Here is a 27,653-nt window from a genome sequence, read left to right as displayed (position 1 = left end):
CAGCACGCCATGGCACGGGGGATGTGTCAGAAACGGGGTGATTTTTGTTGTTTTTTTTTTTTAATGAAGTGCAGTTGGGATGCGCTTTCTGCCGTTACGAGTAGCTTTCCTCGTTTCTCACTTGTTGCCCAATAGGAAGTGATGGAGGAAAAGGCTCTGCTCCTCTCCGAAATGAGCTCATTCCTTGAAAATGAGTAAATCGGCAGCTGCAGAAGAGCCACGGCCTTTTGTTAAGCAACGACCAGGCGGCTTTTGTGGTTTTAGTCAGCTCTGCAAATGAGATGCAGAGTCCTCAAGCCGTTGAAGTTCCAGGACAGTCGAATTCCTTTAACTACTTGCATCGTCGCGCGGCTGTACGCCCTTCCAACTCATTTGGATTTCCTGGCTTATCCGATTTCCTCACCTCCCTGTTTTGAACGCAGATCCACTGGACAGCTATTTTTTTAAAAGGAAAAAAAAAAAAAAAAAAAAATCCCACCCCAACAAACCCCATCCTGATTCCAGCTGTCTGACAGCTGCTGGAAAAGCAATTAAAAGGAGTGGAACTAGCGAGAAATTATTAAAAACAAAGGGGAAAAGAGAAACGAGAGCTAAAAATCCCGCCGGTCCTGGGACGCAGGGTTCGCCTCCGCCGAGGAAGGAGCGCTCGCCGACCCGAGCTCGGAGCAAGACGGGGAGAAGGCGGCGAAGTTTTCCCTGCGGAGCAGCTCAGGCAGGGACGAGGTTGCTTCGCCATCGCTCGGGGTCTGGCGCTCGCCCTGGCTCCGGGCACGGGCGCAGCGCCTCTCCCGCTGCAGCTCCCCCCAGCGCTCATAAACCCGACAGAACCAGGCTTTTTGTACGGCACGCGATGCGCGCGTCGTGTTAAATACCGCGACGCCGTCAGGTTAGTACCTCCGAGCTCTGGGCCGGCTGGCTGTAGGTGTTGGTCCCCGCTGGGGTCGTTGCCCCAGGAGCGCCGGCGGGAGCGGGCTCTGACGTCAGGCCGGAGAGGGGCACGGCCGTCGGGCTGCGCTACAGCGGCGATCCCGCGCCAGCCCTGCGACGAGACGGAGAGCCCGGGCACCTCAGGGCTGAAGGAGACACGTTTCTAATGGAAAACACGGTATCGGGTAAGGAATTTCACGTTTCTCTTTTGTTAAGAGAAAAATTATACCTAGGGCATTTTCACGCAGGGGTTGCGTTTGGTGATTAATTTTTTCCTGATTGTGTTAACGCAGTGTTTTGCTGGATGCGTAACAGCTGTACTTCCCAGCTCTGTTCTCTGACAAACATCGAGCTTCGCATCAAAGCATCTAAGAGGCAAAGGAGCCAAAATATTCCGCTTTTCTGGGTGCCCGCGGATTTTGATTCTCACCGCTGCTGTTCTTTGGCTGCAGGCGAAGATCCACAGGTTGAGCGCCGGGTCCTGCCAGCCGCGATCCCTCCCCTCGCTCCCCCTCCTCCAGCCTTGCCGGCAGCGGGAGAGGCTTCCAAAAACACGGACCCCCTTAAATTTCGCTTCTCTGTACGAACTGAAGCGTTGAACTTTGACACAGGGCAGGCTCAGAGCTACTTTTTTTCGGGTTGAGAGTAGGAAAAAAAAAAAAAAAAACCCCACCCCAACCCCGTTTCAAAAACTTTATGTTAAAGAGTAGAGTCAGGACAAACGTGGCTCGTGTTTGTCAGGAGTTAAAGACGGGGCTGCGTAGGGGCCAGATGCTGTTTTTTGCGCTTGCAATAACTGGCAAAGAGGAGGGTACGGAGGGAGCGCGCTCCCCTCTGCGCTCCCCGTGCGCAGGGATTAATCATTGGCTCCGGGAATGCCGGCGGCTCCGCTGGGAAGCGCGAGCGGCAGCGCCCAGTGCTCTCTGCGTAGCCAACGGCGAGAGGTTCCTGCCACTGCTCCTGAAGAGCAGCTCGCTCGTCGGAGTTAGTCACAATCTGCTCTGTTAAGTTTTTATTAGAGGGGGGAAAAAAAAAAAAAACAAACAACTGAGGAGGTGTTAAATATAGGAATCTGAGGGATCTGAGATGGTAAATCAATGAAGTGGTTATACGGGCCGTGCCTTCCTGGGCCAACCTTTGGTAGAGCAGAGTTCGGCACAGGGTCCCAGTACCAGTTATCCCGGCGCCTGGGAAACGTGTTGCTGGGGAGCAAAAAGTTTGGATGCGTTTACTGAGTCCCCAGGAGAGAAATTCTTCCAGAGACACCTGGTTTTACGAGGGATGCTCTTGCTGGTTTAAGGCTTCTCAAACGGCATTGCCTCCAAAAAATACATTTCTGCTGTTTGGTTTTGTCTTCTGAATCTGCAGTTTTGAACCTCGGGGCTTGTAGAGGCACCTCTCCCCCTTACCTTTTGCGTCTCTCGATATCTGATTCAAATTGAACTCTTCCTGATGAAGTCCGCGCAGCCTTCGTAGGCAGCATCGTTTGTTTGACTTTCTGACTCCACATTTCAGCTTCCAGGGGCGTTTGCTTCTTGCTCCAAAGGCAAAAATAAGATTAAAACCAATAGATGTTTAATTGGAATGCTTTAAAAAGTCTTAGATTTGCTCCGTCTTTTTTTTTTTTTTTCTTTTTAATGAAGTATTTGTTACATCTGTAGAGATTCAGTGCTGTTTTTACAAAACCGCCGTGTTTTCCGTGTTATCCAAATACTCCAGCGTGAACCTTTGTTTACTGCCCCAACGTCCCGGGCTGGACTGCTGCAGTCAGTTCACAATGACTGAAATCCAGACCTGGGCAAAAAAGAGCGGCGCTTCCTAGAAATCCCTTCCTAATTGCCTTTCCCCTTCATTGCGGGCTGCGGTGGGGAAGCGCGGGAGAAAGCTCCGGGCAGGGAAAGCAGAGGGCCGGGGAGATAAGCCGTGTGCTAACAGTCAGAGGGTAAACAGGGATTCTGGATCCATCGCCCCTGGAGTACGCAAATATTTAATTCTTCCAAAAACAAACAATGAAGGGAACAGAGTAGTAGAACCGTTTATTAACTCCAGCTGCCCGATCCACGAAATCAGGAAACGATGTCCGAGGGGAAAAGAGCACAATGCGTTTGAGGTTGCTTTGATTTTTGGTTTCGGTCATTTTTAAAGGACTAAAATACAAAAATATGTTCTGAGGTTCCCTCCCCTGTTTTGCTTCTGGGAAGGTCGTGAAACCCATCGCTCTGAAATCGCTGTTGTTCTCGCACAGCCTATGTGCTGCTTGGCCACATGATCCAAACTGGAGCTGAAAAAAAAAAATATTCCCCATAAATATATGCCCCGATAAATACTCCCTGCTCATACCAAGGAGGGCATAAAGAGCCACACTGGCGTTCTAATGCTTCCCTGCTTTGGCTGTACAAGAGATGTAATTCATTGTATTCGCATTTGGGTGAAAATATGAAAAATTGGTCTCTCACCGGCCTGCTTAAGGGAGACGTTGGCAGCATCTATTTTAGGCTACTTCTATAGCATCTAACCACCTCCTGGGTGGCAGCTGCCTTCCCCTATAGATGATGTGGGGAGAAGGCATGTATCTAATGGGGATGTTTTAGGGTTCAGTTACCGCATGTCTAAGGCGAGAGGTAAATTCACTGCAAGAAACGCAGGACCTGAGGCTCAGCTCGGATGCGCCACATAGAGCAGAGCTACAGCACTCAGGAGCTGGACTTGATGCAGCTGCTGCAGATCGTGTATGTTTTAAGTATTTTGAATAACTGCGTGACAAAAAGAAAATTAAAATTTATGTCTTCTTTCTCCTATATGCCATTCGGTCTTCTCACATTTTCAGTGCAGGACAGACTGGCTTCTCTGTTGTTAATTTTATGTAGGTGAAGAATCAAACTATAGCCACTTGAATGCCTTTTTCTGCAAAGCCTCTTTGGGCTGAAGAAGGACGAATCTGCCCAGGGAAGAGGCAGCTGAGTCCAGCCCATCTCTCTGTTCCCTTGCGTGATCTTGGACTACTTCCTTTGAACTTCTCCTTGGTTGTCCAAATCGAAAAATTGAGAAAAGCTCTTAACCTTTGGCATGTTATTGGCTTCCTCTGGAGTGGTGTTTACTCGACTAAATACATTAACTTCCAGTGATCTGTTTTATTCTAAACGATATTATCTTTCTCACCCTAGCCGGGAAAATGCAGGGGATATTCAAGAAAGCCTCAAAAATATTTCAGCAAACCCGTGCTCTCCTGTGGAAAAATATTCTTCTGGTGTGGAGGATGAAGACAGAAAGTTTTCAGGCAAGTATTGGTTCTTCCAAAGGGAAGGTAAGATTTCCACTACGAAGTACTTTTACATTGCATTGTTTTTATACTGCGTGATACATGAGAAGACTCAGCTGGTAATGTGGTTCTCTGGAGAATGTCAGCAGTTACACTTCTTCCTGTGACACTGCAATATCACAGCGTAATCCGGGCTTGTTACGAAGCTGCTTTGTTGCTTTTGGTTGTTGATCCCGTTTCTGCACTGTGCAGAGGAACACAATGTCCGATTCACCATTGCGGGTGTACGATTATCAGCAGACCTCGTTGGCTCTGGTACTAAGAAAACACGTTTTTCACTTGGAATGTTCCTCCTGCTTTCACGTTATTACACCTGTGAAATAGCTCTTCCCCATTTACAGAAAGAAGTCATTCACGGCCGGAGGAGCCGGACTGCGCCGCCAGACCAGCGCTGGATGACGAAGACACTTTCCGTACCACCCAACCTCCACGTCGCTGTGCTGCCGCTCACCTTTGCGTTTCCTTCCTTTCCCCTAGGAATGGATTACCTCGGTGGTTTTTCTCTTAATAATACAAACGTCAACGAGTATGATATTTCACTACCCGCGGCAAGAAATCCCTTACGACTTCCTTGGACGATTAGATGACCCTGCCTTTAACGCTACGGGAGTTACGCTCGCGTACACACCTGTAACAAACACCACCAGGCGAATAATGAGCAAAGTGGCTTCGGAGTCTGCAATGACGGGTAACGCTGCTCTTAAATCCTGGTGGCTGCAGTGCCTGAACCCACCCCGACGCTGTGGGCGCCGCGGTCTTCGTTGTGGTGGGGGGAGAAAAGGCTTTGGACAATACAAATTTTGAGGGTACAGATTGTGGCTGGTGCACATTTTCACGTTGTTGCATGACTAATCAAAGTTTCAGCTGTCACGGTTTTTATTCTTTTTTCTCTTTCCTGTTTTTTTTCTCCTTTTTTTAATGGCAGGTATAGTGCTAGAAGAGGTAGAAAACGAGAAAAAAATGGAAACAAGAGGAATTTTGGAGGGAGACATTATTGGTGTTGTTTTTAAGGATGACTTCTCCTACCATCTCCGATTTCAAAACTACAGAGTGGTGCCTCCAAATGATGCCTTTGAACACATCGGTAACACAATAAATGAAACCAGAGAACTTGATTTTTACATTTAAAAAAAAACGCTTAGCTGGATCTCTCTGCTGCCGTGCCACTCAGAAGGCTTCGAGGCTGTATGTGTTAAATGGTTCAAGAAAGATATTAATTAGAATTTGAGGTTTTGTTCACTTAGAAGGAAACAAATGCCCGAGAAAAAAAAAAAATAAGAACAAATACACATTATCCACAGTCCTTGTAGTCGCTCTCCCTTCTATGTCTCATCATGTCAAATCACGACCTGAAAATGAGCATTGCGTGCACTAATGTGCTTCTAACGTGTAGCGGATGGACATCTGTTTAATACATTAAAACATAAACCTGCACGCACGTTTGTCCACAGTGCTACTTCTTTGACCAAATACACCCCTATTTACTAACTAAAAGTAGTAAGGTAGCAGAAAAAAAAAACCACAACCAACTTATATTCAGATAAAAAGGCAAAGGAGTTCATCAGTTGATGGGGGGGAGGGAGGTATTTTGCTAAGAACGGCTCTTGGGAAATGGAAATGATGGAGAGGCCGTGTATTCTGCCTACCCCAGCCAGTGGCTCCTGGCAGACGCTCTGGGTCCCCGAGAGATGCTCCTCTCCTGCCCTCGGCACTGGGCACCTGTACCGGCGCTGTACTTTGAGCCCGGGCTCCTGCCAAAATAGGAGAGCTGAGCGCGGCCGGCTCTTCAGCGCGGCGGTGACAGGGTTGATGCCACACCAGGCAGCCCATGGAGCCAAAGCCACCAACGCCCAACACCACATTGTTCTTGGAGACAAACGGCTGCTCCAGGAAAAAGGCTGAGTAAAACGAAATCTCGATTTCCTCTCTTAACTCAAATACATTTCCAACCCCTCACATGTACGTAACTACACAAATACACATACATATGGAAACATATAGATCAGATTCTTTTTTTTTTTCTTTCCCACAGATACCTGCTTCAATTTTTCGTCCAGTGACTGCAAAGTCCCATCGTACTGGTACGCGGGTTTCCTATCAGTGCAGTCCAGCATTGATGCCGCAGTCATAGAGGTAAGTATGATCCTGATGGAAAATATGTTTTCTGTTCTTTCCGGAATTATTTGTAAATTTATAAAAACAACCAACCAAAATAAATAAAAATAAAAACCAAACCAGTTCATTTTCTGTCATCATTAACTTTTTAAATACGTAGTGTGATTCAAAAGTTAAAAGAATAATAGATCGTTCTCATGGCTAAAGGCAGCGTTGGTGTTTATTACAAGGCGATGCAAACAGATACTAAATATTGAGGTCATTCGCCACTCACAAGTGTAACGTTGTTATTGACTTACTAATAATTTTCATGCTTATGAAAACCTGGTTATTCTGATGTTGGCTGTTTCATTACAGAAAATCAAATTAACAGCTAATTTCTTTTCTTTAGATGAAAACAAACCATTCTGTTTGGGAAGAGATGAAGTCAATTAGCGGCGTTCGCCTGAAATCACCCGCGATCAAACTTGTGTATAAGATGGATTATATTTGGTTTATTATTTACATTATATTGTGCTTCTCCCCATATATGTACTTTTTATCAGTGAAAGTTTTGAGAGAGAAAAAGAAGCTCAAGGTATTAATGAGAGCAATGGGTTTGCAAGATATCGCATTCTGGTAAGTCTCACAGAGATAAACTGTGTAATTACAGAAATTATATTATCTTATGCGTATAAGAGGTGTACTAGCGTGCAGGATGGGTGTGGGTCTGGTACCACTGCTCAGCAGAGCAGCAGCGATTCCCCGCAGCAGCGCTTCGCAATCGCCTCACCATCCCTCTGGGCTCTCTGAAGCCGAGATTTGCATATTACTGAAGCAAAAAACCTTTGCTGCTTTTATCTGTGACGTACCATTTGCTGGAGGACCTCAGTTTCCGGGCGCATTGCTCCGATACAGGATTGTGGTGGTGGTGGTGTTTGTTACACTTCGCTCCGCTCTCCTCCCCCTCCCCCCCAAAAAAAGAGGAAGAGCACTCTTTGCCCAGCAGAGATGTGCGTAGCAAGGCTCTGGTTTTGGGGTGCTGCTTGCCTCCAGGATACACACACAGAGCACAAAAAGGGAAGAAACAACAAATTTTGGAGAAAACTGCAAATGATGAAGCACGGGGGGACATAGGGTCTATCAAAGCGGGTTTCCAAAGCCGCCTGAGCACGAGTATTTCACATCATTGGGAAAAGCGTAAGAATAAATGTTCCTGGCTGCGGAGCCTGTGCTTGGGTGCCCCATGGCTCTTTGTGGGCATCGGTGTGTCTGCAGAGATTTGGGTAGGTGCAAGACATGGATATTGGCAGTTTTCCAATCTGGAAACTCTCAATGGAAGTGTATGTGGAGTGCCGAAGTATTTGAATTAAAAAGAGTGAGTCTTGTATTGGCTGTGTCATGGCAAGTGCTGTCATGTACAGGGGCAAAAATAACTGTGCCTTCATTTGTAGGTTATCGTGGAGTTTGCTGTACGCCGTTTACATTTCGATAACGGCAAGTCTGCTGACACTGATCACGATTCAAGGAGTCATCCATGATCACAACTTTTTTGAAATATATTTTTTTTATTTCTTTTATGGCATAGCATCTGTAAGTCCGCTTTTGTGTTCTTAAACGATGCACCGTTTTTTCCATTTCCTAATCAAAACGTCTAAAACTCAAAGACTACAGAGCACTCCGGGGCTGGGCGTTGTATGAGAACGTAACAAAACCTTCTCCGCTACTGGGATTAATTGTTATAATTGGTAGGCTGATCTATCACTCCTTTTACATTTTGGGAGATTCTGACTTGAAATTGGAGTAAAGAGAGGTGCTAACGCCAGCATGGATGGGACGGCTGATGTTGCGTGCCCTGGGACCAGGGTTGTCTCCTTCCACCCGGCTGCCGCGGGAGGCCGAGAGGGGTCTGATCCGTCCGCCCCTATAGACCTGCCCTAAACATCAGAGCTGTCTGCTAAACGATGCCAGCCCCGAGCGCATCTCTAGGGGGACAACTGAAACTCAGCTGGGTCTCTAAAGTTGCTTGGTGGATTTTCATGTTGTTTTTTAATCACCCAGCAGAAATGCATCCTTCTAACTCCTGCTTTCCTCTGCTGCAGATTCACTTCTCTTTCATGCTCAGCTCGCTGTTAAAGCAGCCAAATATTGCCAGTTTCGTGGGATTTGTCCTTCACGTCATCTTTGGGTTGCTGGGCTTTTTGACACTGTTTGAAAAACTACCACCGTCTTTGGAATGGATCTTTAATCTCTTCAGTCCTTTTGCCTTTACAGCTGGCATCTCAAAGGTACGTTCAAAATAAAGCCGCCACTTCATAGACGTTCAGCCCTCAGCAAACACACTGCAGACTTCTGCCAGACAACAGTAGCTGTCGGACGTGATTTGTGTTGCCTTAACGACCCAATCATACCCCTCTGCCCTAGATGTTTTGTAAAAAGAAAATTTGACTCCAAGACGTACGTGCTAATTCATAACAAATATTATTAGACTCTCAATTGCATCACGAATTTTACCAGCGCTGTGTATAAAATAAATTTCCATCTCTGGAAAATTTTTGCAGTGGTGGGATGTGTCTGGTGGGTACCCAGAGATCTGCCAGAACCGCGAGGTCTTGAGGTGCTGCCCCAGCAAATGCTGTGTGCATCACTCTTCTGGTGTAGAAACAATTTCTGCACAATTTTGAATTCAGCTTACTGAAGCACTTCTGATCCTAAAGGAAGTGTCGCATCTGACTTGTGCTTTTTTTCCCCTCCTAGATGGTAAAATTAGAAAAATATGGACCGGCCCTTACATCAAAATTCTACCCTTTATTTAACCTATACATCATACTGACCCTTGATGGTGTCTTGTATCTGCTGTTGGCCATCTACTTTGATAAGGTTTTGCCTGGTAAGTAGAAATGTGAGGGGAAAGAATACAAATTTCCTTGCATTTTTCTTCTATAATCCTCTCCCCTCATAAGGAGAAAGGTGCCAAAGAAGTGGTGGGATAGAGCTGTAATCTACGGGGAACAACAAAAAAGGTGTCCTGGGTAGCGAGCTGGTCAGGTCATGGGATGGCATCTTAACAGCAATGAGCCGTGCCACGATACGTGAGGGGCTGAAAACGGCATTTGCTGTATTGCTCGGGAAAAAATGATCGGGAAGAATCCTGTTTTCCCAGAAGCTGGGTGCACAAAGCTACGTCATTGGGCCCTGCCTCAAAAACAGGCTCCAAAAGGAATTTTAAATCTTGCAGCGAGGCCCTGAGATCCTTTACATCTACTCCAGCAGCCCTAACCACCGGGTTTAAAAGGACGTTGTAGGACTTGACCTGATTTTCCTATAACTTCTGGGCCGAAGACGTGGTCAATGAGGTCTTTGCTGTGATTGTTCTGCGTTTGCAGATATGGACGAGTGGAGAACTTTGCAGAACGTACCAACCCTTTTACGCTGCCGAAAGGCTGTGTTTGTTCTGCAGCTGTAGAGGAAGAGGTGGCTGCACGTGACGTTTATCAAAGTAGCAGGTTTGGGTTGATACTTCACCTTCTTTGTTCCCGAGTTAGGCAAGTACGGAGTACCGTATCCGCCTTCATTCTTCCTGAGACCGTCGTACTGGTTCAAGCCCCGCGGCGGGTACATGGGGGTGCGAGCTGGCGGCGAGAGCAGCCACGACCCCATCCTCAGCAATAACACCGAGCCGATGCCTCCAGGCTTTGACGGGAAGGAGGCAATCAGGTAAAGACTCTTGTAGGCATGAAAAATATAACGCTGCACACTATATTTGGCTCGAGAGAGCGCACCCGTGTTGCACTGGTGAACGTTAGGCTGAGCCGCCTGACATATACAGGTAAGGCGAATGGCAAATACAGGAAAGGGAGGGTTTGTTCGGTGTGTCGTTCTGCTCCAGAGCTGGATTTGAACATTTATTGGACATGGGGTATCTTCTGTGCCGGGGACTGGCTTACTGCCCAGAAATTTCCTCTTTGCAGGGCAGCAGCAGGGAGTCCGCTCCCCGTCACCGTTGTCTTTAGGAACGCTGCTGCTGGACTGAGCTGTATAAGACGCTATTTACACCCTTACGGGGCTAGTTTGGCCCAGTGCTGTTGCTGCCCATTGCTTATTACTAGAAAGCAAATATAAATTGCTAAAGTAATAGCTAGGTCATCGCTTTTTAACTGTATAACCACATGTTTTCTCATTCCCTAGGGCTTCCCACTTCATTCACAAAGCGGTCATTGAGTTTGACTTTAAAACCATTTAAACATCTTTCAGAAAATCACATTAGTTAATTCTGCTTTTAAGTGTATAAGAAACTAATTATATAAAGGAATCCCTTCAGATGGAATTACGCTAACCCCTGATGGTAGTGAGCAGGAGCAGTTTGAGCAGGAGGTTGAGGAATATTCTTCCAGTAGTTTTCAAAGGTTACTTCGAGGCAGAGAAAACATGCCGAAGTTGTGAGATTCAATAGTAATGGCTTGCTTACCTTTCCTTTAGATTAAACAATATTAAAAAATTATACAAGAAGAAGGACAAGAGAACTGAAGCTTTAAGGGGTAAGAGAGGTTTTGGCATTCTTTTAATTTCATTTTTCCCTAGATATGAACTCAAACTATTTTGAAATGTACTGGGTGTAGTTAATTCTGCCTCAGGCACTGTTAAAATGTATTATGCAATGATTATTTCTGCTGGGGTAAATTACTGGCAAATTTCTACCAGGTTGTTATCTTCCTCTTCACTCCAGGAAAATTACTACTTATTATTTTTTGCAACAGCGGAAATCTCCTTAAAAGCAGTGGGTTTTGCAACCGTGAACCACGATAAAAATCAGCTCTCAAAGCTGCCCTCTGAAAATGTAAACTCTTTTGGGCAAACAAAACTTGTTTTTTTTGGTCCCTGGCTATAGCCGAGCGTTCTCCAAGCACTTCCACATCTGCCCACCATGGGTAGGCAAGTGGTTGGTATAGTCACAGCATAGTTGTGGGATATTTGGTAAATGCCTTTGTTTGACAAGAACTCCAAGTGACAGTGAAAATATGAGTATTGCCTCAAAGGTTTATATTGAGTAAAAAAAAAACAACACAAAGAACCCACAAAACTACAAAATAAATTCTTTTTTTAAAAAGAAATGAGGTAGGAAAGTCTGGCTGCTCTGAAGTCTCTTGACATGTCACGCGTTGGAAAGGCGATGGGCTCTTCTCTTCCTGTGGACTCTCTCTTGGCCGTGCTAAAATAAAAGGTTATGAACCTCATAGAAAACAGAAGTCAAAATTCTTTAAATATTGAATTTAATACACTTGTTCCCTCAGTTCAATCAAGACGTGACTGCAAGTTCCTTACTAAGTTTAGTCTGAACTTCTGAAGATGCGACCCGTGGGTTTAGACCTGTGTTTTTCCCTCTTGGCTCCAAAAGAAATGTCACTCTCTGCCGTACCTGGCAGCAAGCTACAGGTACAAGCCTATTTCTCACAAGCGTCCATCCTAATGTCATCCTATTTCTGTTCTAGGTTTGTCTCTAAGTGTTTATGAAGGCCAGATCACCGCGTTACTTGGTCACAGTGGATCTGGAAAAACTGCTCTCTTAGATGTGCTCAGTGGGTTTTCCAAGCCTTCAGCAGGTACGATGACCGACCTGAATGCTGAAGAGGAGGTGATGTTTGTTTTTTTTTCGAGTGGAAGGGGTTAAAGATGCAAAAATACAAGCTTTCCCTCAGTTATTCAGTCTGGCTTGTTGTCAGTGCAGATTGCTCCTTCAACCGGAGCTTCAGGGCTAATGCATCCCTTGCGGATACGCTCATGTGTGCAAGCAAAACCAGATGGTTATTTCTCCATCTGGATGGCCTGATGTTTTCCATGAGCTGCATACCTTTAGGAAATATGTCTTAGTTCTTAAGGGAGAGATTTGGTGCTCTGAAATATTTTTGAATGGTATTAAAGCTTTGGACAACACAAAGTTATTTTGCCTTTTTTTAAAAAAACAAAGCAAAACAAAACAAAACACTTGAGAAACCCCCACAATGCTGGAATTATTGTCAAAGGTATGAACGCACAGCAGTCTGCTTTCCCCTTATTACTGGGAAATACTGCACAGTGTGAAATTTGTTTCATTCGTTCCTGTGTGCAGGTTCTGCAATGATATACAACTACCAAGTGTCTGAAATACAGGATATGGAAGGGATTCAGGCAATGGTTGGGATTTGTCCCCAGTTTAATTTGCATTTTGAAGCCTTAACGGTGAAGGAAAACCTGAGAACTTTCGCTCACGTCAAGGGGATTTGGCAGAAGGAAGTAGAGCAAGAGGTTGGTATGTGCTTGTCCGACCTCTGTTTTACGGCATCTCGGACACTTTGAGCTTTCTTTATAAAAGATCATCACCAGCATCATGTTCTGTGGAGATGAGAACAAGCCTAATTTAGGGGAGAAGTGTCTTTTCAATTCTTTCTTATCCTCATATCTTAAGGGTTATAATTCAGATTTGCAGTACTTAAGCAAATCCTTTCAAAGAAGATAATTTTAAAATCTTGAAGTTACACTCTCCTGTACTGTGCGTAGCCGTGTATGAATTAAAATGCGAGCAGTGCTTTGGAAATCTGGCTCTTGTCTTTGTGTATTGCCAAGGTGCAGAAAGTTCTCGCGATGCTGGACCTCACCGACCTTCAGGATGTCTGCGCCAATGCTCTGAGTGGCGGACAGAAAAGAAAATTGTCTCTTGGAATTGCAATTTTAGGGAATCCCCAGGTAGGGACCGGTCATATTTACACACACACACACTGCATACTGCTTTAGCATATAGTTTTGCATTTTGACTTGGCACGCAGACATCTGTGTTCTTCCCCTGGCACTCCAAGTCTGCTGACCTACTAATTCACTTGGCTGCTGGAAGGAACGAGGAACCTAGGTCAACGAGAACTGTATTTTAAATAAAAACGGTGATAATATTGTAATAGGAGAAAGAGCAATAAAAATGGCTGATATGTGAGGATGCATTTCGTTCTTAGAGTGAGATCATAAAAAGGATGAAATGAAATGAAATAAAATGAGATGATGTACGCATGGAAACGCTGTCTTGAACGCGTGGAGGTCTGACCTTGTTCGCCTTTGCAGGTGTTGCTTTTAGATGAGCCGACAGCTGGGTTGGATCCCTGCTCCAGGCACCATGTGTGGAGCCTTCTGAAGGAGCGCCAGGCTGGCCGCGTGACGCTCTTCACGACCCAGTCCATGGAGGAGGCCGATGTTCATGCTGGTGAGCCCAGATTTTTGCGCTGTGGTTGACCTACGGTTTGAAAACGAGGGATTCCCGTTGCAGAACCCACGTATGGGTCAAGCCATGATGCACTCTGTGCTCGCTGGACATGTTTTGTCCGATAGCGACCGCCCAACCCAGGCTGGGCAGAGGCTAAAACTGGGCTGAGGTGCCCTTCCAAGACTTTGCTCGTGCTCTGCTTCAGGACGAAGCAATTCCATATTATCTGGATATATGACTAGCAGCTGCCACACGAATTAGTGATATTGTTTGAATTAATATCTTTCGTATTTCCTTACTGCTCCTGGGCTGCATGGGAAATTTTCCACAAGCCTCCAAGAATACATAATTAAAAGATTAACCTTGGTGCTTAGGAGAAAGGCAGCGGTTCAAAAAGAAAAAAAACGTCAGCTCTGGCCTGGTTTTACTCCTCTCGACTTCGTAATAAAAATGTCTGTTGAGTTCAGAAGGAGCAGAGTGAGGTCAGTCTGTTGCACTGCTGTAAATCCACCCTAAATCCTTTGTATTCGTACCTCCTTAGATCGGAAAGCTTTTCTCTCAAACGGGAGATTACAGTGTGTTGGCTCATCTCTGTACTTGAAGAGAAAATGGGGAATTGGCTATCACTTAAGGTAAATCCTTTTATTTTTGGTCATCGCTCTTTTCATAAAAAGCTTCTAGTTGATGTATTGTATTGTAGAGTCTGTGTCTCCACCGAGTTTCTATATAGAGTAATAGAAATCTTGACAATTCATTTTAGAAGACTTTTGAGGCTGCCAAAAGTATCTTGCTTTGGATAGCAAGTTGCTTTTCTTTGGAATCCAATCTTGAAAGCTCCGAGCATGCAGCTAAAATGACTTTGCAACCTCCTTCGCAGCTGAAAGGGGACCAGACTAAGAGGAATTGCAATTTCCACATACTCTGTGGTGCCAGAGTGACGTACGACGGCTTTAATGTAAAGTTGTTTTCCTTTGGATTTGAATTTCTGTGTTCTTGGTTTAGCAGTATTGGCCGGGATCATTATTCTTAACCTCAACTATTTCTTGCGTGCATGGCAAAACCAGGGGCACTGCAGACATCCATAAATAATCCCCCTGAAATGCTGCCCAGTTTTGGAGTTTTCCCTACGGCTTGAAGAACGACCACTGGCTTTGTGTTTTAAATGGATGATGCATGCTTTTCTCTTTTTTTCACTTAATATAATAGCAATTGCTTTTTAATACAAACAGGATGTGCATAAATGACGTGTGTGACCCTGAGCTTACCTCATCCCTGGTCAGACAGTACATCCCCGGTGCCGCGCTCGCAGGGCAGAAGCGGGGAGAGTTGGGGTATATGCTACCTCTGGAGAACACTGACAGCTTCCCAGGTAAGAAAAACCTGTTGTCGTGCCAGGGTTGTAAAGGGAAACCAAGTGGTGGGAACAGCCGAAAGCAAAGTTGCTGTGAAGGGAATAACTCTATTCCCTGGTCCATACTGCATGGGATTAGGAAAGTCAGAGCTGCGTAAACATCAGCCTTAAAGAAAGCCTCTAATGGGCATACTACTATCAGCACTGCAGATGAACAAAAGAAAACCCACCAACTAATCTACGAACTAAAATCCACTGAGCCTCCTCTGGTTTGAGGATGGGTCTCCCACCAGGATCACCATGGTAACCAAGAACCCTGAATTTTCTGCTTACCTCTAAAGGCACAATAATTTTGCCGTGGCTTTTAAAAGTTATGGAGATTAGCGATGTGAACGAACGCTAGGAAGTAAAACATTGATCACGCCAGTCTGGGTTTCTGCTCAACACTGACCTCGGTCGCTGGGCTGAATCTGGCTGTTTCCGTGCTGCAGATCTGTTCAGCCGTCTCGAGAGCAGTCTTCTGCAGGGGGTTGTTAATTATGAGGTTAGCAGGACAACGCTGGAAGATGTTTTCCTGCAGCTGGAGGGTGAGGAAGCCATTGGTCAAGAAGGTAAAACATTGACTCCTGTTTGCAAGTGTGGCACAATTACGGTTCCATATATACATATGTTTTAACTGAATATCCAATGAGTTTCATTTATATGTGAATTTTGATAGCTTAAGAGTTTCAGTTGTATTCAGCTCTCCTTTAGTGAAGGATATCTTCTTGAAGAAGTCGAGATGATTCATTCTCGACTTCCCACAAACTTTTAAGCACATGAATTAAGACTGATGTTGGAAGGGTATTTGCTTTTGAAGGGTATGCTGCCCAGATCAGGAGGTGGGAAGAGATAAACTAGCCAGAAGGCATTTCATAAGGCCAGTGAAGATATTGGATGTGTTGCCATACAAGCCCAGGTCCAGCCAGTCTGAATTCACCGATGTGAATTATGTTCTGGATAAATTATCTCCCTTTTTCTCTGCCCTTATTTCTTTTCTGGCTAAAAATGAAAGTGTTCCTCTATTCAGAACAGAAGATCTTTGTTGGTTGTTTGCACTTAAACGTGTCCTTTGAACACTCTTTGTGGATAATGATGTTTCTCGTGGTGACCACGCAGAAGACGGAGACCTGGAGGAGAGGGACCAAAGCCTCCTGGTGTTTTCCGAGCAGGGGAGCACGACAGTGAGCGGGATGGCGCTCTGGAGGCAGCAAGTGTGTGCCGTGATGAGAGTTCGCTTCTCAAAACTGAAGCACGAAGGAAAGTTTCTCAGGTCCATGTAAGTACGGAGCTCTCGCCCGATCTGCAACCCTTGTGCAGTCTTGGTGCTTCCAAAAGGACTTGATCATTGCCTTGAGTGCCTGAAAGAAGGCTTAAATACTAGTGGAGATGTTCGGAAGCTAAGAAATAGGTGGGAAATGTTTAAATGCTGCAGTCATAAGGACAGTTAGAATTTACTGGTAGAGCTCCGAATTGCTTAAGTTTTAAATTTCCCCTTGCCTTTCTCAACATGAATCACACAATTCATTAAAGGTGGAGTTCCCCTGGACCCGCTCATGGTCTGTTTTTCCATCTAGATTGCTGTTCTTTGGAATATTTATCCTTCCCATGCTTATGATTTTCATTGGATTTCAACTGTGGGACAGCTCCAGCAACTGGGAAATCACGGCTAGCTCATATTTTCTTCCCACTGCAGAGAAAATTCAAAATAAGTCAACAAATCTTCTCATCTTCAATGATACAGGTGAAGAAGGACATGTGATGTTGATTCACTTTCTGCACCATTCTGAGTCCCTTAGAGTTGATAGACCAACCTTGCCTTACTCTTTCTGTACGTTCCTTTATATATTTGTGGCTTTGGGAAGTCTTTTCTCTTGAGCAAAAGCAAATCCAATTTTGGTGGCGCTAACTGTGTAGCCAATATTTAAGAGTAATGAACCAGGCAAATTAAAAAAAAAAAAAAAAAAGCAATAAACAAACTACGAAAACATACATTGTGTTGAACCAGTTTAATTAAAATAGAAAAAAAGAGACAATGTAAGTTTGCTTAGATTCTAAACAATTTTTTTAACGTACTTCTGCTTTGCAAGTGGGAACTTGTCTATAAGAAACTGTTTATATTTAAAGAAAAAAAAAAAGTTCTTGACTTGATTTCAGGATCAGAAATTGAGGATTTCATTGCTGCTTTGAAGACTCAAAACATAATCCCAGAAATAACTCTTGAGGAAAACATCACAAGCATTCCACTACATAATGGAGCTATAAAAATATCCCTGGAAGGCAAGGTAAGGGATTTTTATTTTATTTTTCTTCTTTCATCCTATGTGTCAACGGGAGTTTCCAAAATGTGTTTAAATGAGGCACGGCGAAATACAGACACCAGCAAAAGGGAGAATATTTATTTGACACGTTATCAGTAACCCCATTTGTGGGAAACGGGGGTTATATTTGGTTCCTTCCACTGTATGCTTTTCTAGCGTGATCTTCACAGAAAAGCATTAACGTAAATCTTTTGGGCTTTTCCCCAGAAACTACTGTCTTTATCCATCATTTTGCTGGTGGGACCTGTTAGCACACTTCCAGGTCTCCGTGTTCCCGCTCTTCAGTAAAACTGTCTGATTGTATTTCTCAGTGCTTTCCTCCGAACCCCTCCCTGCGGCCAACTCCTCCTCACGCCTCTCACGGCCACGGAGGTGACCTCTTTTGCTCTTACGTCTTCAGAGCTACCGATTCACGGTCATGTGCAGTGCAGAACCCATCAACTGTTTCCCCATGCTTGTGAATATCCTCAGCAACACCTTCCTAAGGCTCTTCAATTCCACCGCGCGTATCCGTGTCTGGAGCGAGCTCTTTTATAGCGTGAGTGTCCTGCCTTACTTGGTGAGGATGAATTGAAACAGCCGTGCTGCCGTGATAAGGACTGGGTGGGCTGGAAATGAGGTTGAATGAGCAACCTCCAAGGGCTGGGGTCAGTGGTCCAACTACTGGGGACGTTTCTCAGCAGTCAATGCCAGGGGTATTTATTGAGAATTTCCTCTGCAGTGTTTAAGAGCTCTTTAGGGTTTCAGTGCCAAAGACTCTTAAGCATGAGTTATGTGGCAAATATGTAGGAATATAGCAATAATACTTGCAAGCCCTACCTTGCTTTGGCATCCGTTTGGTGAGAATCAGCATCAAAAAGACGGTCTCTACCCTCAACAATTTACAGTAATTCAAATATTTTTTGCCTAAGAGCTTTTGTTTATTGTTTTATTTTGTGTTCTTAAGCACCAATTATTTACCATAAGTGTTATTGCTCACTTGCATGTTTAGTCATCCTATGAGCATTGACCTAGCCAGATTTTCCTTGGGCAGCTGTTGATCACTGATGACTTCTGAATTTCTATTCCGCAGACACAAAACCCAGAAATTAAGAGTGATATTTTTTTCATCTGCCTCAGCTGCTTGCTGATTTTGGCTGCTGGTTTGCCTCCTCTCTTTGCAGTGAGCAGCATGGAGGACTACAAGGTAAAAAGCGTGCGCTGAAAGCGGTCTTATGCAGGGAGTGAATGCAAATGCGATATCTCTGGAGAGCACTTGGTGTGCCCGTGGGCTGGTGGCATTTCTAGGTGGGATGCTAGAAGAAATACAGCCACACAACATCCTACCAAAGAGCGTTACCTGCATCCCAGGGAATCACCTTGGGCTCAGAACAATTTGGGTGTTAATAAAGATTTTGAGGTCAGGACACTTATTTATTTATTTTTCTTTTTAAGAATGTTGTGTTTTTAACCAACAGTAAGCCAAAGAAAGATATGAAAGTGTTTGGAAGGGAGAGGAAGGCTCAGCCAGGGAAGGGAGGAGTGAAGGTAATGGCGAAGGAGAAGGAGCAGGAACGATGTTTTGGGCTCTGCTGAATCATCTCCCCTTTCCCACTTGCTTTCACAGCTCCAGGCTCGTGCCCAGCTGCGGCTCGCGGGGCTCTTCCCCTCCGCGTACTGGTGCGGGCAGGCGCTGGTGGACGTCCCGCTTTTCTGGACCCTGGTGTGCCTCATGTTTGGGATCATGCTACTCTTCAACCGCATCTGCCCCTTGCAGGCCAGCGCGGTGCTGCTGCTGGTGAGCTCTCTGCGTGCGGGAAAACGGGCAGGCACAAATCCCCCTCCCTCCTCTCGCAGTCAGGTTTTGCATTAAATATTTTAATCGAAACGGACTGCTCGAGGCAGGCTTTCATGGGCGCGCACCCAGCTCCTGCTCACTGGCACGGGTCTCTCTCTCTAGATCATTTGCCTCATTGGTTATGGAGTATCTCTTGTCCTCCTCGTCTATTTAATTGCTTTTAAATTTCGCACGGGACGAAGCAATCGTTACCTTTGGTCTTTCATCTTCATTCTGGTAAGTGAAGTGAATCTTCACTCTGAAGTGTTTGATTTACACATCCCACCACTTGAGGTTTCCCTTCAAATACATTGATATTCAGCAGAATAACCCAAATCAGTAACAGCCTGTTTTTCAGCAACAATGCAGTAATAATGGAAATACATTTTCTGCTTTATTCCAGGTGAATTTCACTCTCTATATGCTCAGTGACCTGCACAATGCACTTTACTTCACCTTCTCTATTTTGATTCCCATGTTTCCACTGCTGGGCTGGTTGATCTTTACTACACCAGTAAGTGAACGTGTCCTGCTAAATTCAAGAATGGTCCTAATGGTGCAGACTGGAAAAGCAAGAGGCGCTTTCCAAATTCCCTCTCTTGAGGTGCCAACTGTCAAAAAGGCAGAGTGAGAAAAGACAGCAGGAGAAGAAAAGGTCCAGGCTGTGGAGTGAGAGAAGGGACCGAGATTTGACTTGTTTAATCCATTGTTTGATCGAGATATATTTTTTTTTTTTGGTTTATTCAGTTTCAGAAAGCTGTTACGATGACTGTGTCATGGCAGCCAGGGTAGCGTGGGAGGGGAAGGTGGTGGAGTGGGAAGACCTGGAGGGATGAAGGGAGCTTGGCAGAAGGAGGTGAAAGGACTGGGAAGAGAGAAGCTGTGATGAAAAAGGTCGATCTAACCTGGCTGATTTGAGGCACCTCTGAATTAGCTGCAGCCAAGGAAGTTGCAGCTCTGAGGCAGTATGAACCCAGAAAAATAAGTACATATCAAAGCTCCATTGTCACATCCTGAAGAAAAGCTAAGCATCCCTAGATCCTACACTTGCTCCAACCTTGCACTGAGGTACACTGTGCTATGGAATTTTTCTAATCAACTGATTAATTTTTACTTTTTTTTTTTCTTGTAGCGTTTTTCATTGTTTCATGAGATGGGTCTCCTTGAGTCATGGGATCACATCTTTGTAGCTGTCTTTGCAGTAAGGAGCAATTTGGTGATGTTCGTTTTGGAAAGGATGACTGCTCTAATGAGACGGACTTGCGCTGGGCTTGTATAACTCTCCCCATAAATAAGGCGTGGGTTATGTGGCCAAAGTTTCCCATTAAATGTTGGCAGGGGAGGTTCATCCCAGTAATCACGGACTCATGTCTCATGTGACCCCTGGATGCTGTACCATATGTGGGAAAATGGTGGGGGGATTAAGTGGGGCTTATGTATAAGGCAGAGATATTATTAATCAACTAATCAGTCTGATGATGCTTCTACAAGAGAAAGGTGTCATCTCCGATCCTGTGGGATGTCTGTCGGGGTGCAGATTGTCTGAGCTAAAACTGCAGCATGAAGTCAAGGCTTTTGCAAACGATCGGCATTTGAGATGGAAATGTATGCGAAGGAGCAATTTGACTTCTTCCCCTTTTGGAGCTATATGACTATCTTTTCAATAGCTGAAGTAAATGAGACAGGTCCCTGCATCCCCTTATAAGTAAAATTAACTGTGTGATGCTACCTTGTCTCCGTACAAGCCTAATTCGTTATTGCTTTTTAGCCTTACATCCATTGTGTGATTTTTGCTTTCCTCCTGCGCTGTTTGGAGATGAGATACGGAGAAGCAGTCACGAGACTTGATCCCATCTTCAGGTGTGTCCCGGGCAGGCGGGTGCCGGGGGGCCTTGCGAGCCACAGTGGTCCCGGTCTGCGGGGGGGGCTCGGGGCCGCGCAGCCAGGCAGGACCCTCCTGGCTCACCCCTGAGTGAGCTTAAAAACATTCTGCAAAGTGTGGATAATTCCATATTTTTAGTTTTAAGCAGCTTATCTGGAGAGGAGGAAATTGAGAACAAAGGGAGGGATTTTTTTATTCCTTTGGGTCATTGCAGTTTCCGACTTTACTTACTGGAGTTTTCCTGAATGTGTCTGGAGGCAAATTCCCACCCAGTGTGTTGCAATAGAAGGTCAGTTGAACTACGATGTCCTACAGAGAATAATTCGTGTGATTTAAGCTTTTTTTTTTTTACTAAGCTTCATAGCTGCGGTTTCAGGAAATTTCACTGCAGCCGGCTAAATTAATAGTTACAAGTTGAACTCCAACATTTTTTACCTCCTTTTCAAAGGTGTCAGTATTGCTCTCTGCAGGACGGAGACTTCCCCCAAAGCTTCCTCAGGCTGAGGTCGTCTGCCACCTGCTCTCTGCTTATCTGTGTCCCACAGCATGTCCCTGACCACCGAAGTCAAGCGGGAGAAGATTTGTAAAAAGCATTAAATTGTCACACATTAACAAATGTGTCTCAGCTAGCAGTTAGATGCCCAAATAGCTTTGAAAACCCGCCCCGTGTGTTTTAATTCTCCTTAAACAGATCGTTGGCATGTATCGAGCCGGGGACCAGTCCATACTTAGTGATGCAGTCCATACTTAGTGATGAAAGAAAAGCTAAAGCTGGCCTTCGTTTCCTCATGCATGCCAGTGGGATTTTTTTTTTTTTCTTTTCTTTCTTCCCCCATGAATAAATATTTGAGCAAACACCGCCTGTGGAACAGCTCCCTGAATTCAAATAAATTGTGTGGGGTGCCGCATTGGCGCCGCCTTGGGAACAAACTCGTAAATCTGAGCCTTTTTGGAAGTGATTCCCGGTGACACCATCTCTCCTCCTCCGCTCGTAGGATCCAGCGGAGGAGAGCGGTCGCCCACCAGAACAGGGACCCCCCCGGGGAGGAGCCCCCAGAGGTGCAGGCGGAGAGGGAGAGGGTGAGGAGCGCGATGGCCTCGCTGCAGCAGGAGGAGGTGAAGGCAGCCTCCTGGCGTGTTCTCTTTTTCACTCTCCAGCTTCGGGTCCATCTCTGCTTTCTCAGCTCATGCATGTATTATTTACGGATCTGATGTCCAAGCGCACATCTCGCCATCCAGCCCACGGTCGCCCTGGCACCAGAAGGAGTTTGGCTGGCACTGGATTTTTATTCCCATTCTGATTCTTTTTTTTTTTCTGTTGCTCTGTTTCCTGGACTTTTAATTTAGATGTTTTCTCTTTAAAGAGTCATACTTAATGGTAAGAACAGATGACCTGTCTCATGGGATAGAAGGAGAGTTTTTATTTCCCGCTTCATCTCTTCGCAGGACTCGGTTATCGTTGTCAACAGTTTGCGCAAGGAATATGAAGACAAGAAAGCCAGTTCCATCTTTAAGAAAAAGAATAAAGTTGCTGTCAAAAACCTCTCTTTTAGTGTTAAAAAAGGTACAAGTATTTTGCTGCACCCCCTATAAATGGCTGAAAACTAACGTGAATGTCACATTTGGAGACCGTGTTTTTGTTAGATCTTTCTTGTGTGCAACCAGACCCACCACCCCTGCGCTCCTGCGTTCTCACTTTTAATTTATGGGGATAAGTTAATGAACAGCCCTTTCTCCTACTGTACTTTTAGATATCGCCTAGCACACAAGGAAGAAGGTCTTGTTAAAAATAATTAGTATTAACAGCTCTTGCATATTTGTTCCAGGAGAAGTATTGGGTCTGATAGGACCCAACGGAGCTGGAAAAAGCACAACTATAAACATGATTTCTGGAGACATAACGGTGACTGCTGGGGAGGTAGGTGACTCCTTTGGGGCGTTTGGGGGTTGATCTTGGTACCTTTATAAATGAAGGATGTGACAATGCAGCCCTGCAGTCAGGCAATCTACGTACAGGCAACCCTGGCTATTTACAGAAGTAAGAAGAAAGTGTTGATTTTACTCAAAGCACATTCTAGTTTTCATCAAAATCAATGTTACAGATTTAAGGCTTCGAGCTATGGGAAATCTTTGGTGTGCATTTGAAACCCACCGTGAAATTTCACCAGCCCTGTAAGAAATGTTGGCATCTAAGAAAAAATTAACACTCTTCACAAACAGCCTTGCACAACCAGGAAATTGAAAACGAATGCGAACAGGGTTGGGCCAGTAACAATCCATCACTTAATTATGTGCAGGATGATTAATGACATGTGCTGGGGGAGGGGAAATACCATTGCTGTTACAGATTTGGGACTGATTGTTCGAAATAGAAACGTATTACTAGGAAAAGATAGCCTCATGTTGGTACTATTGCCCGCAGTTTTATGGTAGAAAATCCTGTTTGGTTTTGTGAAAAGGCTGTCCGGGGTTCAGGCGAGCAGAAGTTGCAGTAGGTGGAGATGATGGCTCCAGTGATGCTGGACTTCCTTTCCCGTGCGCTATTGAGGTTCCTCACAAAACGGGAGAAAACATTACCGCCTTTCCAACGTTTTCACCGGTTCACCCCAGAATAACACGCTACAGCGAGGGAGGCGTGTGTGTTTGTGCAGGTGCTGCTCAAGGGCCGCGATGCAGCTGCCTCCCCGCCGGGACCGGGCAGCCCGGGGTGCCTGGGCTGCTGCCCACAGCAGGACCCGCTCTGGCCAGACCTCACGGTGCACCAGCATCTGGAGACCTACACCGCCGTGAGAGGGATGAGGAAACAAGACGCAGCTGTTACCGTCAGCCGGTACAAAGCCAAATGGTTCTAGCTCTCGAGTCTTCCTCTCGCCAGAGGTATAGGAGAGGGAAAGGTTTTTCTGCTAACAGACCTGGGCAGTGCGAATAAGAGACAGCACCTTCAGTGCGTCTTCACCTTGGAAAAACTGGATCTCCTTCTGATGAGATCTGCTACCTTATACTGTTCTCAATCCCTTCTCTGTGAAGATTTTAACCCTAGTTTATCTAGAAAACTTCAGAAAAAAAATTAAACTTGCTCCATTTCATGGCCAGTTACATAGAATCATAGAATGGTTTGGGTTGGAAGGGACCTTGGAGACCATCCAGTGCCACCCCCTGCCCTGGGCAGGGACACCTCCCCCCAGCCCAGGTTGCTCCCAGACCCGTCCAACCCGGCCTTGAACACCTCCAGGGATGGGGCAGCCACAGCTTCTCGGGGCACCCTGCGCCAGGGGCTCACCGCCCCCACAGGGAAATATTTCTTCCTCATATCTCATCTCAATCTGCCCTCTTCCAGTGTGAAGCCATTCCCCCTCATCCTATCACTATCACATACGTAACTTCTCTCACTAGCTGTGCTTACAATCTTGAGTTTCTGCCAAAATTCCTTAATTTACTGTGTGAGCTAGAAGTAAAGTCAGCAAGTAACACGAGGCGATGCCAGAACATGTATGTTAGTCTCTGGTTCCTCAGTACCCCTGACCACAGCGTTAGCTTGCAGAGATGGTCATTTCAGTATTTTTCCTTTCTGTTCCCCGCAGGATAGCAAAGGCCATGGATCTCCAGAAGCATTTAAAAACCCCAGCTAGGAGGTTATCTGCTGGAGAAGCCAGAAAGGCAAGTATTATTTTTGTGTTTGGTACTTGAGCAAATCCTGCTCTTTCGTCCGTGAACGTGGTGCACAGAAAACCTTCATTCAAGCTTGAGGATCTGTTGGGTTCCTTGCCCTGGTGTCAGCGAGAGCAGAATATGGTCCTTGATGTTGTAAAAGTTTTAATTTTTTTGTTTCACAAAGCAGAAATTTTCTTCTTGGACCAAAGCCTGAAATTCAAGTAAAATAAAAATTTCTGCAAATTTGATGTCGTTATGAAAGAACATTATGGTTTCAAAGGGAGTTACTTCCTCCTAACACAGAAGCAGATACAGCAGAGTGGGTCCCTGGCATGATTTGATTTCATCAATAGCTTTTGAACCCAGCCTGGCAGGATCCCCTCACCCCCCACTGCCTCCTCTTTCCCCACTCTCCTCCATTGTGTGATTAATAAATGCTGAGCACAGATTGGATTTACACGGTAATCACCTCTTCACGCCCCACCATGTGCATCTGCCAGTAAATGGGATGGAAAACACCTTTAGATCTTTGCCAGGCTTGGGAGTTTTGGGGAAGGCTGATTTGGAAAGATTAAAATGTTAAATGAGAACACCTGAGGTGGGTTTTTTTTTTTGCATCCCCGTTCCTCCTGCATTTTGGAATCAAGAGCTTCAGCTTCTGAAAGATTCGCGGGGATTAAGGTATAGCACGGCAACTCACCAGTTTTGCAGGTAAAGTAAAAGCAGACCCGACCTGACCTCGGTGTGTTTCCCATTCCAGCTGTGTTTTGCGCTGAGCGTCCTGGGAGATCCGACGGTGATGCTTTGGGATGAGCCGTCGGTGAGCGTGGACCTGAGAGGGCAGCGCTGTATGTGGTGAGCAGCCCTGTTTTAGCAGAACTGAGAAGCGTATAACAGATTTCACAGGACAGGTTTTACCCTCTGTCTTGCGGTAGCTGTTGGGCAGGCGAAGACCTTCTGCCTCCGTGGCAGAGTATATCTGTGTTTTCTCTTTTTCCTGATGGATGAGGTGCCACTCGCTAAACTCCTTACGCGGCAGGCAGTAAGCCCTTGCAAACCGTCAGATGTAATCTTAATGGTAGTGCACCAAAAAAATATGAGTAGGTTCCAGCGGAACCCATGCATTTGGTACAAAAGACACGAATTCCAGTTTCTCCAGAGCATGAGAAAAAACTATAGGTAGTTCTTCCTCTCATCGCTCAGCCCTAGTGCTTGCTCCAGCTTTTCATCAACGGTTTATACAGAAAGTGTAAAATTTAAAGGGATGCTGACATGGCAAACTGCAATGTAGTATTGGCATCCAACGTGTTATCTTCAAGCAAGATAACTCAAGTCTTTTAAATAGCCATCCACTTTTTCTATAGTTTTATCATTTCAGTTGTTTTTTGGGGATGGAGACACAAAACGGGAGATTTTCTTTAGCTGTTCCTGGGAGTAACTGCCATGCCTCTGTTCCCAGGAAAGTGATTCGGGCAGCCGTGACAGGCAAGGAGCGGGCAGCCATCCTCAGCACGCAGTACCTGGAGGAGGCAGCGGCGATGTGTGACCGGGTGGCCATCCTGGTGTCGGGGCAGCTACGGTGGGCACCGGGGTTGCATCGCTCTCCAGGATGCCACCGGATTTTTAGTCTGGGTGGAGTGGTGGGGTTTTTTGTTGAGTGGGTTTTTTGTTTGTTTTTTTTTTTCTTCTTCATCTAGTAGAAAATGTGGGTTTGGTTTATCCCAAGCATGTAACGAATATAATTTTGTGAAGGAGGCTGGTTGTTTTAGCAGCACAATATAAACAGTTGATGAATAAGAGGACGTATGTATATCTGCTGCCATTTCCAGTGATTGCTTTATTTGTTGATTGTGATGGTTTGAGCACTGTTTTCCCCCCTCTGCAGGTACATCGGTTCCCTTGAGGATCTGAAAAGTAAGTTTGGCACGAGTTACCACCTAGAAGTCAAAATGACGGACACGGGGCAAAGCGATGCTCTCCACGCTGAAATTCTGCGCCTCTTCCCCCATGCGGCTCGTCAAGAAAGGTCACTACCCCGTGGGCTGCACACCCAGCCTGGGCTCGTGCTGGGATGCTCCGTTGCTCCTACTGACCTTGCTCAATAATTCACCTGGAAGTAAAATAACCCCACAAGCAACCCCAAAACTTGCTGCTGAGTCACGAAATGATGAATTCGTCTTTTTATTCTTTTTGCAGGACGACTTCTTTGCTCACCTACAAGATACCAATGGAAGATGCACTACCTCTGTCCCAGTCTTTCTCCAAGCTAGAAGCAGGTAAAAGGAAACAATCCATTAAATGTGAAGAGTGTTTTCAAATTGTTCATATGGATTTGTTTTTTAAGGACGTCTTCTCCATCCCTCCACAGCTAAACAGAATTTCAGGCTCGAAGAGTACAGCTTGTCATTGCACACTTTGCAACAGGTATGTTGATGTAGAAGTTACAGGTTAGAAACTGCCTGTATAAAAAGAAGAAATAGCCTGTGACCAGTGTAGGTACCATCAGAAATTGGCAATAACAGGGTCCTTTCTGCTGCGGTGCATTGCAGGTGTTTGTAGACCTCACTCGGGACCTGGAGGAACACGACCTGGATGCGGCATCCGACGGGGCTGTGGAGCGGAGACCACTTCACCTATGAGCCCTTGGAGCCACAAAGGAAAATATTCAACGTATTTCATCAGTGTCACTGATACGTGGGATTGGATGCAGCCCTGGGACTTGGTTACCCATGCCACAACACATACCACTTAGCAGGTTTTCTGCCTCACAAAGAAAAAAAACGAATTATTCTTTTAATAAATAAAGCCTTTATCCTTTGACAAATTGATGCCTGCCATTCTGTACCTCTGCTCAGACTGACTTACGAAGATTTGCTGTGCTGAGGAACAACCCTGCTGGGATGAACTGGTGGACCCAAAGCAGCAAGGTGGGCACCGTGGCTGTGCACGGGGGCTCGGTTGTTGGAGAGAATCATGTGCAAACTCAGAGGAGGCTCTGAAACCCTCACTCATCCATGGCAGGAGGACA

The 27,653-nt window shown here is 45.5% G+C and overlaps 1 protein-coding gene across 1 annotated transcript in view; it reads left to right on the top strand.

The window, feature by feature from the left end:
- Nucleotides 1-27,449, top strand: part of LOC309679169 (ATP-binding cassette sub-family A member 9-like) — a 28,385-nt gene extending 936 nt beyond the window's left edge. The window contains exons 2-40 of the mRNA XM_082492421.1: nucleotides 136-1,112; nucleotides 4,092-4,204; nucleotides 4,724-4,934; nucleotides 5,172-5,330; nucleotides 6,279-6,379; nucleotides 6,753-6,979; nucleotides 7,795-7,933; nucleotides 8,443-8,628; nucleotides 9,098-9,230; nucleotides 9,886-10,057; nucleotides 10,820-10,878; nucleotides 11,830-11,940; nucleotides 12,447-12,622; nucleotides 12,941-13,060; nucleotides 13,427-13,565; nucleotides 14,107-14,197; nucleotides 14,795-14,934; nucleotides 15,408-15,527; nucleotides 16,075-16,234; nucleotides 16,533-16,699; nucleotides 17,113-17,240; nucleotides 17,677-17,814; nucleotides 18,349-18,462; nucleotides 18,883-19,053; nucleotides 19,216-19,329; nucleotides 19,496-19,606; nucleotides 20,225-20,293; nucleotides 20,861-20,952; nucleotides 21,970-22,090; nucleotides 22,421-22,538; nucleotides 22,801-22,892; nucleotides 23,626-23,804; nucleotides 24,556-24,631; nucleotides 25,386-25,480; nucleotides 26,085-26,204; nucleotides 26,511-26,651; nucleotides 26,822-26,901; nucleotides 26,994-27,049; nucleotides 27,175-27,449. Of these exons, the coding sequence (XP_082348547.1) occupies nucleotides 1,094-1,112; nucleotides 4,092-4,204; nucleotides 4,724-4,934; nucleotides 5,172-5,330; nucleotides 6,279-6,379; nucleotides 6,753-6,979; nucleotides 7,795-7,933; nucleotides 8,443-8,628; nucleotides 9,098-9,230; nucleotides 9,886-10,057; nucleotides 10,820-10,878; nucleotides 11,830-11,940; nucleotides 12,447-12,622; nucleotides 12,941-13,060; nucleotides 13,427-13,565; nucleotides 14,107-14,197; nucleotides 14,795-14,934; nucleotides 15,408-15,527; nucleotides 16,075-16,234; nucleotides 16,533-16,699; nucleotides 17,113-17,240; nucleotides 17,677-17,814; nucleotides 18,349-18,462; nucleotides 18,883-19,053; nucleotides 19,216-19,329; nucleotides 19,496-19,606; nucleotides 20,225-20,293; nucleotides 20,861-20,952; nucleotides 21,970-22,090; nucleotides 22,421-22,538; nucleotides 22,801-22,892; nucleotides 23,626-23,804; nucleotides 24,556-24,631; nucleotides 25,386-25,480; nucleotides 26,085-26,204; nucleotides 26,511-26,651; nucleotides 26,822-26,901; nucleotides 26,994-27,049; nucleotides 27,175-27,264 (4,848 nt within the window). The 5' untranslated portion in view covers nucleotides 136-1,093 and the 3' untranslated portion in view covers nucleotides 27,265-27,449. The remainder of the gene's footprint in view (nucleotides 1-135; nucleotides 1,113-4,091; nucleotides 4,205-4,723; nucleotides 4,935-5,171; nucleotides 5,331-6,278; nucleotides 6,380-6,752; nucleotides 6,980-7,794; nucleotides 7,934-8,442; nucleotides 8,629-9,097; nucleotides 9,231-9,885; nucleotides 10,058-10,819; nucleotides 10,879-11,829; nucleotides 11,941-12,446; nucleotides 12,623-12,940; nucleotides 13,061-13,426; nucleotides 13,566-14,106; nucleotides 14,198-14,794; nucleotides 14,935-15,407; nucleotides 15,528-16,074; nucleotides 16,235-16,532; nucleotides 16,700-17,112; nucleotides 17,241-17,676; nucleotides 17,815-18,348; nucleotides 18,463-18,882; nucleotides 19,054-19,215; nucleotides 19,330-19,495; nucleotides 19,607-20,224; nucleotides 20,294-20,860; nucleotides 20,953-21,969; nucleotides 22,091-22,420; nucleotides 22,539-22,800; nucleotides 22,893-23,625; nucleotides 23,805-24,555; nucleotides 24,632-25,385; nucleotides 25,481-26,084; nucleotides 26,205-26,510; nucleotides 26,652-26,821; nucleotides 26,902-26,993; nucleotides 27,050-27,174) is intronic.
- Nucleotides 27,450-27,653: the final 204 nt, after the last annotated feature.

Source organism: Vanellus vanellus (assembly GCF_965231255.1).
Source record: "Vanellus vanellus genome assembly, chromosome: 17".
Lineage (NCBI taxonomy): Eukaryota > Metazoa > Chordata > Aves > Charadriiformes > Charadriidae > Vanellus > Vanellus vanellus.
The sequence above is the reverse complement of the archived record's forward strand: the minus strand, read 5'-3'. Positions and strand labels throughout refer to the sequence as shown.